Genomic DNA, 16,697 nt, shown 5'->3' with positions numbered 1-16,697 from the left:
AATGACAGAGAGAGCTGTTAACCCAGGTGTTTGGCTTTTAGTCCATGCTTTCTGCTTTATACTTGATTGCCACTTTGTGTCAAAGTAGAGGCTATTGATATATACTTGTTGTTGTCTTGCCAAAACATCAGTCCCTTTCTCACATGCTTTAGGCTCTGGATGGCCAGAATATCTATAATGCATGTTGCACTCTGCGCATTGACTTCTCCAAGCTCACCAGCCTTAATGTGAAATATAATAATGACAAAAGCAGAGACTTCACTCGTTTAGACCTTCCTACTGGTGATGGCCAGCCATCCCTTGAACCCCCTATGGCTGCTGCTTTTGGTGAGTAGTTTTCTTTTTGGGTCACAAAGCAAGTTTTGTGAAGTTACATGTTTCCTTTATTAATCTATGTATGTCAGTTAGCCTTTTACTTCTAGGAGTCCCAGGAGTTCTAAAAGAAAGCAAGAATCATCGAACAAAATGTGTCCATAAATTTAGTGTTAACATTAGGAGTTCTATTGGTTGGCAGACTAGGTGGACATCTGAAATTGATTTACAATTTATTATCTAACATTAGCGTTACTCATTCTTTGTAAGTTATACAATTGCTTTTGTCCAGTGAAAAGTCTTACATATTAACATTGATTTAAAGATGTTGACTTAGAGCTAAGAGAATTTTGCCATTAAGTGCTCTTGAAAAAAATAGTTTTCCCATTCTAAGAAATGATATTTTAAAAAGACCTAAATTAATGCTATGCTGTTTATTTTAAAAAGAGGATTTATTTTATTTGCTTTGTTCCTTATACATCAGTACTTCCATCTTTATCTTAATAATTTGTATATTGCATTTTTGCATTAATGAAAATAAACCCTTCTAAATTGTTTATGCATATGTAGCTTTGAAGAGCTTCCCACCTCTTTTATTTAAAATTCGTTCTCAATATATTTAAATGTTTTTTATTATTAAAAAAAACTTTGTATAAAGGGAAGAGCAGTGGATAGCACAGTTGAATATATCTTTAGGTTAATGTATCCTACTCTTTGTTTTTGCAGCTCTCAAAAGGGTGGTTTATTTAAAGTATTCAGTTTTATTATCCTTTGTGATTGGTTTTCCTGTCCCAAATAACATCATAAAATATTATTGCCAAATGAGACTTTAAGAAGTTATTAGTCCATCTTCCTTTTATGGGTGATACAATTTTACAATTCTTAGTCAAATATTGTGCAAACTTTTCTAGAAAATAGTTTGTTGCTATTTTAAAATTAAAACTTTTGTTGTTTTTAGCTAAAATGTCAAATGAGCTGTTGTTCAATACCCATCTCTAAAATTGTTTCTGTTTTGGTCTTTTTGACCAAATGTTTGTGTTAATATCTGTTACTAGAACCTAATGTTATTGTACAGTCTTGCACAACCTAAAGTCTTTGTCATTACCATTTCAATAATAAATGTTAGCAATTGGGGCTGACATTCAGATTTGCCAAAACTTGCCTGTCAATTGCAGAATACGTGTATTACAGTAATTGAATATATATTATTGGTGTAATTAATATTCTACATTGTGAAAAGAGGACATTTTAAAAATATGGTTAAGAATTTTGGTTTCTGAACATAAAATATCAGAATGTTCATATTCTTTTTCTCATTGTATTATTAATAAATCCTTAGTCATTGCAAAATAATGTCTGCAGCCTGAGGTAAATTCATCATTTGTGCATTGGGTGAGATACATAAATTCTACCTCTCACTAAGATTTGATGTCGTTCACTATTCTCTCCTTTTTCTCTTGGCTTCTGAAGCACCATATACCCTCCTAACTTCCTACCTCATTGGCTACTCTTTCAGTATCATTTGAAAGTTTCTTTAAAGGTTGCCTTTCAGATTCCTAAAGCTGAATTGTAATGTAAGCTCTGCCCCTGTTAAGTGATATAATATCATACCTATAGGAAAGCATATAAAACATGTAAATATATTTTCAAACACCCTTGTAATTGCTGCACACATACTGAAGAAGCACCCTCTGTGCCCCTCTCCAACAATTGTCTTCCACTGTCTCTGCTCCAGGATAACTACATTTCCAAATTTGATGATAGTCATCTCCTTACATTTTTTTTCTTTGGTTGGTTTTGTCTGTTTATCTGTTTTCTAAACAATTGAGAGTAGGTTGTATACTTTGTCCTTTACACTTTCTTGATAATGTCCTTTGATGAAATTTTTAATATTTTATGTGGTATAAAGTAGGGATCCACTTTGATTCATTTGCATGTGAATTTCAAGTTTTCCCTGCACCATTTCTTTTCCCCAGTGAATAGATTTGGCACTCTTGTCAAAAAGCACTTGGCCATAGATGTGTCGGTTTATTACTGTGCTCTTAATTCTGTTCCATTGGCCTATATATCTGCCCTTGTCTTGGTACTGTTTTCATTACTGTAGATTTGTAATAAATTTTGAAACCAGGAAGTGTGAGTCTTCCAACTTGTTCTATTTCAGAAATGTTTGGCTACTCAGGGCCCCTTGAATATATTTTCTGACTTAATTAATGGACTTTATTTTTCTTGTATAAAAACCCTATGTTGTGCCCGCAGTGGCGTCCTGGGTCCTCTGTATGGAGACTGTGGTATGGATTTTTACAAGATTGTCAGTGAATTACTGAGAGAGAGACCTTGTGAACATATGCTCTTTCCATTAGTTGGGTGTGAAATAGCTATAGGTCTTGGAGATAGGATGGCATCAAAGGTGGACTTGATAAAGTCATTTAGAGTGACTGTGCAGCTCTTGGCTGAGGTGTAGGAGTCATCAATATAATCCAGCAGCAGCAGCTTCTTGGACACATAGATCAAAATGATGCCAGTGCCTCTGGGAGCAGGGATGAGACAGACCAGCATGGAACCACAGTGTTTGGTCACTTTGCTCTAGGAATGGGGTGAGGGCATTCTTGCTCCCCCTGCAGCTCTGCCGTACAGGGACATTGGAAAGCTTGGCCGCAGTATTGGCCCCACTGATGGCCATGGGTACTTCCTTGGAGTACTTAACACCCAAATTTAATCCACTGGTCAATATCGGTTTGCTTTTGCACTAACATATAATTTTCAAAACCTCACCCTTGAGAAATGTCACCACAAAAAAAGGCAGTGAATTTAGACTCCTTAATGGGCAGAGAGGAGAAAAGATACAGCTCTCCTAAAGGGACTTAATCTTCATATCCTTGACCAGGAGACTCAGCTTGACGACAGGAAGCCACTCATTGTCTTTAGACCCTCCCCAAGGTCTATAACCTCAGCCCTGGGTGCTGCTGCTGAAACTTCTGTCCAGGGACATCTGGGGCTTACTACAGAGCTGCCATCATCTTCCATTTGATGTTTTATTGAAGAAGAAGCCTTTCTATATGAATTTGGCAGTTGGCTTTTCCATTTCTGCAAAAAAGGCTGTTGTAATTGTGATTGGAATTGCATTGCATCTTTGGATTGCTTTGGATAGTATTGACATGTTAATGATAGTAAATCTTCTAATCCATAAGCATGGATTGTCTTTCCATTTGTTTAGGTTTCTTTAATTTTTTTCAGTAATGATTGTAGTTTTCTTTTACATCCTTGGTTAAATTTATTCCTAGGTATTTTATTCCTTTAGTTCCTGTTGCAAATGGAATTATTTACCGAGTTTCCTTTTTGCATTGTTTATTGCTCCTGTATAGAAATGTCTTAGTTTTTCTGATCTCTTAGATCTTCAACAACAGGAATTTGTTTTGGCTTACAGATTTAGAGACCATAAGTGTCCATATCAAGGTGTGGCTCATCTTCCCAGGGCTGTAGCTTTCTGGTTTATCAGCTATCCTTGGGTTATTTGACTTTCCCATCACATGGCATTGTCCTCTCCTTTCTCTTTGTGGTTACTGACTTGTTTCTTTTTCTTTTTAAAGCCTCCGGTAATTCAGATTAAGACCCAACCTCATTCAGTTGGGCTACCTGTTATCTTAAAGAGATCCTATTTACACACGAGTTCACACCATGTGAATTAAGATTAAGAACATATCTAAAATGAAGTACATAATTTAGTGTAACACAAGAAATACAACTGATTTTTGGGTGTTGATTTTTGTACCTTGCCACTTTGCTGAATTTGTTTATTAGTTCTGGTAACTTTCTTGTAGATTCTTTGGGATTTTCTGTGTATAAGATCATGTTGTCTGCGTATAGAGAGTCTTACTTCTTCCTTCCTTTCCAATTTCTATGCCTTTTATTTGCTTTTTCCTGCCTGATTACTCTGGCTAGTACTTCGAGGACACAGTGTTAAGTAGAGATAGTGATAATAGACATTCTTGTTCTTTTTTTTGTTCTGTTGTTCAATACATAAGATATTTATAATTGTTATGTCTTCTTGTTGAATTGACCTTTTTAATAGTGTATGGTGGCCTTCTTTGTCCCTCGTAGCAGTTTTTTACTTAAAGGCTATTTTATCTAATATTGATATACCCACCCCAATTCTCTTTTGCTTATTGGCATGGTATATTTTTCCATCTTTTTGTGTTCAACCTATTTGGGTCTTTGAAATTTAAGGTAAATCTGTTATGAACAACATATAGTTGGATCATGGTTTTTATCCATTCTATCAGCCTTTACCTTTTTACTGAAAACTTTAACCCATTTGCCTTTGAAGTAACTATTGCTAATGTAGGGCTTTCTTCTGTCATTTTGCTCTTTGGTTTTTTTTAAGCCTTATACTTTTTTTTATATATTCTTCCATTATTGCGGTTTACTTAAGTGCATAATTTTCCATTGTTTTCTCTGTGGTTACCATGGGGCTTAAATGTAACATCCTAAATCTGTAAACATATTTGGTTTAATACAAACATAATCTCACTAGTACATACAGTCTTAAATTTCTGTACCCATCCATAGCCCCTCACCTTTATGTAGTTCTTGTCACAAATTATGTATTTTTTAACTTTTTTATTGTATAATATAACATATATACAAAGCAAAGAAATGAAAAAGTAGTCATTTTCAAAGCACTCTTCAACAAGTAGTTACAGGACCACAGATTATGTATTTACACATGAGTCCAAAACCACTGTATTATTACATTTTATGCATTTGATTTTTGTATCTTTTAGAAATAAAAATGGTACTAAAATACAATGCTGCTATCATTTTTATTTACCCTTGTGATTGCCCTCACCAGAGATCTTTAATTTTTGACGCACTTTCTATCTAGTATTCTTTCCTTTCACCAGCAGAACTCCTTTTAGCACTTACTTGTAGATGAACTCCCTCAGCTTTTGTTTATCTGAGAGTGCTTAAATTTCTTCCTTATTTTTTACAGAGAATTTTGTCCAATAAAGAATTTTTGGGTGGCATTTTTCCCCCCCTTTTAGTACTTTAAATATGCCATCCCGTTGCCTTACTGCCTCCATGGTTTCTGATGAGGAATAAGAACCTAAATCTTATTGAGGCTCCCATGTACATGTCACGTTGCTTCATTCTTGCACCTTTCAGAATTATCTTTTATCTTTGGCCTTTGACAATTATTATAATATATCTTGGTGTGATTATAATATGTCTTGGGGTGATTCTTTTTGAGTTTATTGTGTTTGGAGTTCATTCAGCATCTTGGATTTGTATATTCATGTCTTTTGTTAAATTTGGGAAGTTTTCCACCATTATTTCTTTGAATATTCTCTTTGTCATTTTCTCTTTCCTTTCCTTCTGGGACACTTGTGTGTCCCACAGGTCTCTCAAGCTCTGTCCACTTTTCTTCTTTTTTCTTTCTGCTCCTCAGATTGAATAATTTGAATTGTCTTATCTTCACATTCACTTTTTCTCTCTTTAGCCAGCTCCAATCTGCTGCGGAATCTCTCTAGAAAAATTTTAAATTTCTGTTACTGTGGTCTTCTACTCTTTGATTACTTTTCATGAGTTTTAACTCTTTATTGATATTTTCTTTGTGTTTATCTGTCATTTTCCTAATTTCCTTTAGCTCTGTGAGCATATTTAGGACCATTCTTTTTCAGGTCTTTCTCTCATATGTCCACATTCTGGTCTCCCTCATTGATGGTGTCTAATGCTTTATCTTGCTTCATTGCTTGGGCCTTGCTTGTTCCTTCTTTATAAGCTTTGTATTTTTTGTAATCTGATACCATTATATTATAAATTGTTGTCTCCAAAATTTAGACTGAAGCATTTGTTTCTTAAGCTCATTTCCATCTAATCAGAGAGAGAGAGAAAGCACATTTCCCAATCTTTGCATATTAGCCTATATAGTGCTCTCCTTCAGAGCTTAGCTTTTATAACTGAATTTAGAGAACAGCCCAAGTGAAAAGCTCAGGGTCTTTTCACTGTCCAGGGGGTTACTCCATGTCTCTCAGCCAGTGTTCCTTTGCCCCAGGCTGCTGCAGTTTGACGACTCTACTCCAGTGTTCGGTGAGAGCGAGCTCTGTGAGCCAGCCACCTCTGGGCTCAGAACAAGTTCTGAAATGGTGAGCCTGTGACGAGTGTCCTGGCTCAGTTCTTCAGTGTGCCCCCAGAGAAAACAGCAGACATACATGCACCCTGGTATGTTCAGAAGGGTTATTCATCCTTCTGGAATTGAAACCAGGGACCTGCAGTAGGATCATGGGCCATCTCCACACCACACTGGGGAGGGGATAGAAGGGACAGTAGGATGCCTTACAATCTTACTCCTTTTAAATTGCTTTTTCTTGATTGAATGTTTTCTATGTTACTGCATCCCTTTAACTATTTTCTAGAGATTTGAGAGCTATGGTTCTGCCAGTTCTTGTTTGTTGGTTCTGAGTAAGTAAAGCCCTGAAATATCTCTCTGCCGTAGGTGGTTCCCCCCTTTCTTTTGTTTTTATCCCATACACGTACAGTCCAGCTATATTATGCAGTCATTGGCTCACAATATCATCAAATACTTGTGTATTCTTCACTGTGATCATTTTTAGATCATTTGCATCACTCCAGAAAAAGAAATAAAAAGGAAAAACAAAAGAATGTACATCCCATACCCCTTATCCCTCCCTTTCATTGACCTACAGTGTTTCATTCTACCCAGTTTTTACCTTTTATCTCCCACTGTTATTTATTTATTGTCTTTTTTTTTTTCTTTTTTTAACTCATCTGTCTGTACTCTGGATAAAAGGAGCATCAGACACACGGTTTTCACAATCACACAGTCACATTGTAAAAGCTATATGTAGTCTTCTTCATGAATCAAGGCTACTGGAACACAGTTCAACACTTTCAGATATTTCCCTCTAGCCACTCCAATACACCATAAACTAAAAAGGAATATCCATATAATGCATAAGAATAACCTCCAGGATAATTTGACTTTGTTTGAAGTTTCTCAGCCACTGAGACTTTATTTTGTCTCATTTCTCTCTTTCCCCTTTGGTTAAGAAGATGTTCTCATTCTCATGATGACAGGTCCCGGCTCATCCTTGGGAGTCAGGTCCCACATTGCTAGGAAGATTTACACCCTGGTAGTCATGTCCCACATATGGGGTAGAACAGTGAGTTTACCTGCCAAATTGACTTAGAGAGAGAGGCGCATCTGAGCAACAAAAGGGCCTCTCCAGGGGTAGCTCTTAGGCATAATTATCAGTAGGCTTAGCCTCTCCTTTGCAGGAGTGAGCTTCATAGGGGCAAACCCCCAAGATTGAGGGCTCACATTGATTGTATAATATGGTTGAACTGTATGTGTGGATATTTCTCAAAAAACTATTAAAAAAATTGAGGGCTCAGCCCACTGAATTGGTTGTTCCCACTATTTGTGATAATATCAGCCATATAATTTTAAAAGTAGTCATACCAATTTATCTTCCTATTGTCAAGCTTTTTTATTCTTGCCATTTTGTTGTCTTATAATAGCATTTTTTGTGTGTATGTGCCAAAACCCAGGAATGAACCATATAATGGTATTTTAATCATTGGAATTTTTTTTTTGTATTTTCTGATCCTTAATGAGGTTAAACATTTTATTTTTTTTTTATTGGCCATCTTGTCAATTATTTGCCTGTGTTCATGCTTGTTTTCTCAGTTTTTCTTGTTGATTTGCATGAATTTTACATGTATTCCAGATACTAATTCTTTGTTTATTGTATATGTTGCAAATAGTTTTTCCCAGTTTATGACTTAATTGCTTCATTCCCTTCATGTCATTTTTATGTATTCAGCTTTGCTTACTATTTCCTTTGTTTTTGTGCTTTTCATGTCTGTTTATTCTGTTACCCTGAGGTCATGAAGAGGTCTTTCTGTATTCTAAAGTTTTATGATATTTTAGTAATTTTATTTTGAAATAATTTGTAAGAATACTACAGTGCACCCCTTTCTATACTCTTTATTCAGATTACTTAATTGCTTTATCATCTGTCTGATTATTTCTGTATGTGTGTCTATACATATGTATAATATATATTAATACATATATATTTTGTCCTGAACCATTTGAGCATAAGTTGCAGGCATGATACCCCTTACTTCTAAATATTCGGTGTATATTTTCTTCTAAGAACAAGGATATTATTACCTAAGTACAGTTCAGTATCAAAATCAGAACATTTGTAAATACTGTTATATAAGCTGTAGTCCTTGTTTAAATTTTTCCAGTTATGAAAATGATGTCCTTTATTACAGAAATTTTTCTGGTACAGGTCCAAACTCATATCAGGTTAGTTTATTTCTCATGTCTCTTTAGAATCCTTTAATTTGGTATATTTCTTCTTTCTTTTTCTTTGTATTAGCATTTTCTGAAGCGAGCAGGCTGATAATTTTGTGAACTTTCCATAGATTTGAATGTCTGATTTCCTACTCATTAGTGTATGCATTAAAAAAAAAACACCCTGGAAGTTATTGAGTCTTTCTCAGTCCATCATATCCAAAAACACATGTTGTCACTTTTCCTATTCCTGATGATTGATGACTTGATTAAGGAGATTTCTGCCATGTCTCTTCTCAGTAAAGTTAATTTTCCCTTTGTAATTAATTTGTAGAGAGATACTTTGAGACTATGAAAAATATCCTGTCATTCCACATTTTTCACCCAAAATTTTAGCAACAACTGCTGCTAATTATTACTGCGATGGTTGCTGTATGCTAATTTACTAATTCCACCATTTCTTCTACATTTATTAGCTGGTATTCTGTTATCAAGAACATATTTCTCATCCTCCCTTACCTCACAGCCATTTATTTATTATAAAAGTCATTACAGACTCATAGATTGCTACTTTATTGTATAGGCTATAATTTCTCAATATGATTATTCACTTTATGCTCAAGTTGTCCCAGGCATGGCCAATGGGAACGCTTTTACTCTGGCTTCTTTGTCTTTTTATATGCCCACATCGTTTGAGCACTTCCTTACTTTGTTACATAAAATATTCCATATTTTCATTACTTTCCGTATCCCAGACTTGGAGTCAGCCATTTCTCCAAGGAGTCTGGTTCCTTTTAGTGGAGAATGGTATAGGAATCAGTATGTAGCCATTAGGTATGTACATTTCTGACCGGGCCTCATTGCTTCTCACTCTAAATGGAAGTGATGAGGATATGTGCACATGTATTTCCATAGATATGTATCCTGTGTGTTTAAAAAACATCTGTAGGGGGGTGCACCAGTGGCTCAGTGGCAGAATTCTCTCCTGCTGTGCCAGAGACACAGGTTCGATTACCAGAGCCTGCCTATGCCAAAAAAAAATGCAACTATGTATTTAAACTGACACCTCCAATTCCAATCCAGTACTCTTTCATATTGGTAACTCTTCTCCAAGAAAGAGGAATCTAGTTCCCAGGGTCTTGAATATACTTGCTTCTTTTCTCAATGTAGAATATACAAAAATTAGTTTCATAATTGTTAACCTTATACTAACTTGAGATTGATATTTGTTTATTGTTTTTTTTAAATCAGTCTGAGTACTAAAGATTTTCATTAGTCTGAATGCTTATTACCTTATATAATGGCAGTGTATAGTTAACTGCAGTATATATATATTAAAATACCTTTTAAAAGTTCTTTTTCCAAAAAAAAAAAATAATAACAAACAAAATAAAAAGAAAAAAAAAAGAAAAAGTTCTTTTTCCCTTCAGTTGTTACATAATTAAATATATTCAGGATCCTATTTTTCTGTGTGCATTACATGATAGATTATTTTATTCTATCACATTTTTGAAATGCTTCCCAAAGTCAACATTTACAAAAATTAATACTCAGAAATGTCACCCTCCCATCCCCAATTTGTCCTACTCCATATTAAAAGTATAATAGTTTTGCTTTTTATATTTATAGAGACATAATCCTGCAGGAGTTTTTGTGAATTATGTGAGGATATGGCTCTGTTTGTTTTTTCCCCACGTGATAACCAATTTTCCTATGATTATTTATTGAAAAATCTGTCTTCTCTTCACTAATCAACACTGCTACCCTTGTCATAAAAATTGCATAAATGCTTGAGTATCTTTATGGGCCTTATTTCGTTGGTCTAGTTGTCCTTCCTTTGTCATTACTATAAGTCTTGACATGTGATAGACTTAAGTTTTTGCCTCTTCTTGAAGAGTATCTTGGCAAGTCTTGACCATTTATGCTTACTATGAATTTTAGGTTCCATTTGGCATGTTCATCATAAAAAATATTGGGCTTTTCATTGGGATTATATTGAATTTATAAATCTATGAGAAAATAATTGACATCTTTACAGTAGAATTTTCCAGTCTTTGAACATTGTACATTTCTCCATTCACTTAAGTGTTTTTTAATATCTTTCTGTAAAGTTTGGTGCCTTTTCTCCATAAAATTTTGCATATTTTTGTTACACTTATTATTAACAACTTTGTTCTTTTGATTTTACTTTGCATGACATATTATAGAGGTTAAGAATCATATTTTTCATTGCTAGTTCTGGACCTGTTATTATCTGTGTAACCTTAGGAAAATTGCTTAATTTCCCTCTACTTCTGTTTCTTCAACTGTAAAATGAGAATAACAATAGTACCTAACTAATAGGGACATGATGAAGGTTAAACATGCCAATGTACGTAGAGTTTTAAATGGCTCCTAGTGTAAGTACTATTTAAGTTTGAACTGTCATTGTTATTTTATTTTCTAACTGTTGCTAATATATAGAAATTACCATTAAATTTCATATCCAGCAACCTTGATAAACTCTTATTAATTCCTATAATTTGCCCGTGGATTCTTTGGAAAGTTCTGTGTACACAGTCATGTCATATGCAAATAATGATAGTTTCTTTTTCTAATCCTAATGATGTTTATTTCTTTTTCCTGCTTTAGGAAGATGGCTTGAGCATTAAAAAAAATTTATATTGAAATGGAAAGAAACCTCAGGAATAGACTGAGGTTTGATTGCAAGACTTACTATAAGGCTGCGTAAATTAGTGGAACAGAATAAAGATTCTAGAAATAGATCTACACATATGTAGTCAATTGATTTGCAACAGAACTGCCAATATAATTCAAAGGGAAAGGATCATCTTTTCAACAAATGTTTCTAGTGCATATCCATATTGAAAGAGAAAAAAAAACTTTTACCCTTGTCTCATACAGTACTGACAAATTAACTGGAAATGTATCTTAGCCCTAAATGTAAAATTTAATTAATAAAATTTCTAGACGAAAACACAGGAAAAAAATCTTTGCGACATAGGGATATGTAAAGATTTCTTAGAATACAAAAAGCACAAATCACAAAAGGAAGTAATTTATATATTGTACATTAAATTTTAAAAGTTAAAAGATAACCGTCTGGAACTACTAAGCCGTACTATCAGGGAATCCCCTGATACTGTGTCAAACACCCAAATCAGTATGCCATGCCCTCAATAATGAGGTTTACTCTTACAAAGCTTATGTAGGTAGAATAGAAGTTTAGACTACCTATACGCATGCCTAAGAGTTACTTGTGCAGTACCTCTGTTGTTGCTCAGATGTGGCCTGTCTCTCTAAACCCACTTCTGCAAGTGAAATCATTGCCCTCCCCCCTACATGGGATATAACATCCAGGGGTGAAAGTCTCAATGGGGACATGGGAGAGGACTCCTAGGGATGAATCCAGACCTGGCACCGTGGCATCAACAATTACATCCTGACCAAACGGGGGAAAAGAAGTATATTTAATAAAGTATCAGTGGCAGAGAGAGTTCAGATACAGTCGAGAGGCTACTCTGGAGGTTGCTCTTATGCAAAAACTTCAGGTAGACTGTATTAGTTAGGGTTCTCTAGAGAAACAGAATCAACAGGGAACACTTGCAAATATAAAATTTATGAAAGTGTCTCACGTGACCGTAGGAATGCAGAGTCCAAAATCCACAGGGCAGGCTGCGAAGCCGATGACTCCAATGGATGGCCTGGATGAACTCCACAGGAGAGGCTCACCAGCCAAAGCAGGAATGGAACCTGTCTCCTCTGAGTCCTCCTTAAAAGGCTTCCCATGATTGGATTTAGCATCACTAATTGCAGAAGACACTCCCCTTTGGCTGATTACAAATGGAATCAGCTGTGGATGTAGCTGACGTGATCATGACCTAATCCTATGAAATGTCCTCATTGCAACAGACAGGCCAGCGCTTGCCCAATCAGATGAACAGGTACCACAACTTGGCCAAGTTTGACACCTGTCCCTAACCATGACAGTCCACCCCTTGTCAACTTGGCACACATATATATATATATATATATATATATCACCTTAGACCATACTTTATTTCCAAATGAAAACAAATAAGCACACATTTTTTTTTTTTTTTTTTTACCTGACAATACTCAACTGTCCTGCATATAACTGGAAACACATTAAATCTCTCCAGAATAGCGTGCAAATCCTTGGGCAACATTCATTCTTAAACTTGATATCTTACAACTTAAATAGTATAACACAAACAAAACAGCATTACAGTCCTCGTTTCTGTAACTGATCACGTGGTCGAAGTTCATATTTATCACTACCTTCTTCCACTACCCATTCCATGTTCCCTTTCCCCTCAGCAAGCACTTCAGCTGGCCGTGGTTCTTTGCCTGGTGGGGTGACCCAAACCTTCATCCCTGAAGTCTCAGAGCCATTAGTGGTCCTGCCTGGATTGTGTTGTTGCAGTTTTCCATTGATTTTAATCACAGGGCATGGTAGTACTAATAGACGTCCCAGGGGATCTCCTATATTCCAAGAAAACTCTTCTTTACCTCCATTATGTAGTTGCAGTCCTACTTCCTTCTGATAGTCAGGGTCAATTACCCCAGACAATAATGTAATCCCCTTCTTGGTGTGTTGATCCAGAGGCATAAGTAGCCCAAAGTGGCCAGGTGGCAATCTTAACTTCCAGTTCAGTGGTATCACTGTTGTTTCTCCTGGAGAAAGCACACCCCATTTTGGAACTAAAACCTGTAGACCAGCAGAACTCAGGGTAGCAGGGACAGGAAGCAAAAATTTTCCTAGTGGATCACTAGGAGTAGTAGTGAGTGGCACCACACCCATTTCCACCCCTTGGTTCCTGGACCCATGGATCCTGGCTATGGGAGAAACAGCACCATACAGTGGACGCTGATTCAGAGCATACACAGCTTCCTGGAGAACATTACCCCAGCCTTTCAAGTTTTTGCCACCTAGTTGGCACCGTAATTGAGTTTTCAAAAGGCCATTCCACCGTTCTATCAATCCAGCAGCTTCTGGATGATGGGGAACATGGTAAGACCAGAGAATTCCATGAGCATGTGCCCATTCCCGCACTTCATTTGCTGTGAAGTGTGTTCCTTGATCCGAAGCAATGCTATGTGGAATACCATGACGATGGATAAGGCATTCTGTAAGCCCACGGATAGTAGTTTTGGCAGAAGCATTGCGTGCAGGGAAAGCAAACCCATATCCAGAGTATGTGTCTATTCCAGTTAGAACAAATCGCTGCCCCTTCCATGAAGGGAGTGGTCCAATGTAATCAACCTGCCACCATGTAGCTGGCTGGTCACCTCGGGGAATGGCGCCATATCGGGGGCTGAGTGTGGGTCTCTGCTGCTGGCAGATTGGGCACTCAGCAGTGGCTGTAGCCAGGTCAGCCTTGGTGAGTGGAAGTCCATGTTGCTGAGCCCATGCATAACCTCCATCCCTACCACCAAACTAGAACATAGACCTTGCTACCTATCATAACCTGCCAACCCCCAACCAGGACCATTCCAGCCAATCCTGAAGAACATCTAGGGCAATTTATAAGACTCCACAAGGGTTCCAGGAATTAGAGTAACTTGCCAGAAACCTACAACCTCCAGATAGGTCCCCTGTCCAGATAAGTCCTGACACCTAGCCCAACCTCTCCAGAACATCAGATAGTTTCATCTCCCTACCCCATATTATTGACAGCCTCTTCCAACATGAAAAAGTTAGGACGGCCATAGCCCAAACACCTCTAAAGAGTGGGGTATCTTAGAGCAGCTAGAAGTAAAAATCTAAAATTTTGGAATTATAACCCATACCAAACTCTGAACTCTGTGTACAGCTAATTGTGCTGTGCTTTGAAATTTATTGCTTTTTTCGTAGATGTGTTATTTTTCACAAAAAAAAGAAACAAAATTGATTGTAATGATAAAAAAATACTTATTCCTTCTAGCCTACTATGTTCTGGAGCAGCTAGAAGGAAAAATCTGAGAGGGTGGGATGGTAGCCCATGACAGACTTTGGGATCTGTCCTGTAACTACTTGTTGAAGAGTACTTTGAAAACAATTGCTTTTTCTTTCTTTGCTTTGTATATACGTTATATTATACAATTTAAAAAAGTTTAAAATAAAAAAAGATACTCATCAAGGAAACCAAAAGGCAGTACACAGACTTGTAGAAAAATATTTGCAGTCCATATATCAGAAAAATGAGTTATATCAAGAATATATAAAAGATTATTACAACTCAATAATAAGACAAAGAAACCAATAAAAACTGGACAAAAGATTTGAAGAGAAGCTTTACAAAAATGGTGTCTGAATGGCAATAACCGATGATCAGTATCACTAGTCATCATTGTAATGCAAATTAAAATCACAAGAAGATATTACTACATGCCATTTAAATGGCTAAAATGAAAATTATTGATTATACCAAGTGTGTAGATCAACTGTAACGCTCTTCCTCTGTTGGGGGCAATGGAAAATGGTACAGCCGCTTTGGAAAGAGTTTGGGAATTTCTTTAAAAATTAAGTGTGCACCTACAATATAATATAAACCAGCCATTCTCCTGGGTATTTATCCAAGAGAAATGAAGACGTATGTGCACAGAAATATTTGTATACAAATGTTCATAACAGCTTTATTTGTAATAGCTACAACCTAGAAATTTTCTGTTATCAGGTGAATGGATAAACAAAATGTGGTATATTCGTGCAATGAAATAGTATTCAGTAAAATAAACTACTGGTGAGAGCAACTGCATTATGCTGAATGAAAGAGCCAGACAAAACATGACAAATGCAAGAAACCAGACAGCAAAGAATACCTACTGTATGATTCTGTTTATATACAATTCGTTAAAGTGCCAACTGATCTACCATGATAGAAAGCCAGGTGTTTGTTGCCTGGAAACAAGGTTTGGAGGGAGTGATCAAAATTTTATCTTGATTCTGGTGATGGTTTCACATGTATAAACTCATATCAAAACTAATCATATTGTGCCATTTATCTGTATAGTTCATTATATGTAAGTTAAAAAGGAAAAATTCATCAAATAATTTCACTCTGGTGTTAACATCCTTCCAAAGGCACTTCCCATTTTTTTTCACAGTAAACATCCCCATCCTTACATTGGATTACAAAGTCCTATACTGGCAGTCCACTTTTATCTTTTGACTCTCACCCTTCCTGCATCTGACCGCCATCCTGACATCTGTACCATTTCTCAAACATGCTAGGTATATTCCTACCTCAAGATCATTCACTGGAGTGTTTTTCTCCCAGATACCCTCAGAGTTTGCTTATTCTGGCTTCTTTGACAAGCTCTCCCTTAGTACTCCTGATTCTCCGTTTTATTTTAATCAAAGTATTTATACCACCTTCTTATTTACTGTATCATTATGTTATCTTCTGTGTTTATTTAGTCTGCTTTCATCACCAGAATTCAGCTTCACTAGGGCAGATATTATTTGTTTCTTTACTTTGCCAGTGTTTCATGAGCTTAACACAAAATATACTCAGAAGATAATTGGTAAATGAATTATTTTATTTGAATTCACTGTACTCTTTTGAAGTTAACATTCATACTAATTTTACCGAAATCTCAAGTTAATTAACAATAGCTGCTGCATCCCCTTCATCCTTTTCTTACATAATACCAAGGACTGTAGAACACTTTAAACCCTTTTAACTCCCCCTAACTCTCATATTATTGTTGTTTTTTAATTCTTGTAATTTGACCTTTCAATTTGTTGTTAATATTGTTTCAGACACTTCATATTCATTTAGATTTACCTTTTTAGGTTTTTCATTCCATCTTGCAACTCCGATATGTCATCTGGGATTACTTTCCTTCTACCAGATGGGCATCCTTTAGAATTTCACTTAGGAAAGGTCCGTGGTAGCAAATTTGAAGTCTTTATTTGTCTAAAAATGTGTTTTATTGTCAGTTATGAAAGGTATTTTTGCTGAGTATTGAGTTCTAGGTTGATAGTTTCCTTTCAGTATGTTAAAGTTACCAGTCTACTATATTCTGGTTTTCATTGTTGCTCTACAAACAC

At 36.0% G+C, this 16,697-nt stretch overlaps 1 protein-coding gene and 1 pseudogene across 6 annotated transcripts in view; one reads left to right on the top strand and one right to left on the bottom strand.

Moving 5' to 3' along the window:
* PTBP3 (polypyrimidine tract binding protein 3) overlaps positions 1–16,697 on the top strand; it is a 140,428-nt gene that overhangs the window by 103,754 nt on the left and 19,977 nt on the right. For all 6 annotated transcript variants that reach the window (XM_077142077.1, XM_077142057.1, XM_077142048.1 and 3 more), the window contains one exon: positions 153–327. In XM_077142077.1, coding sequence (XP_076998192.1) covers positions 153–327 — 175 coding nt within the window. The remainder of the gene's footprint in view (positions 1–152; positions 328–16,697) is intronic.
* On the bottom strand, positions 2,552–4,670 carry LOC143665045 (small ribosomal subunit protein uS5 pseudogene; annotated as a pseudogene).

Source organism: Tamandua tetradactyla, chromosome 2 (assembly GCF_023851605.1).
Source record: "Tamandua tetradactyla isolate mTamTet1 chromosome 2, mTamTet1.pri, whole genome shotgun sequence".
Classification (NCBI taxonomy): domain Eukaryota; kingdom Metazoa; phylum Chordata; class Mammalia; order Pilosa; family Myrmecophagidae; genus Tamandua; species Tamandua tetradactyla.
The sequence above is the reverse complement of the archived record's forward strand: the minus strand, read 5'-3'. Positions and strand labels throughout refer to the sequence as shown.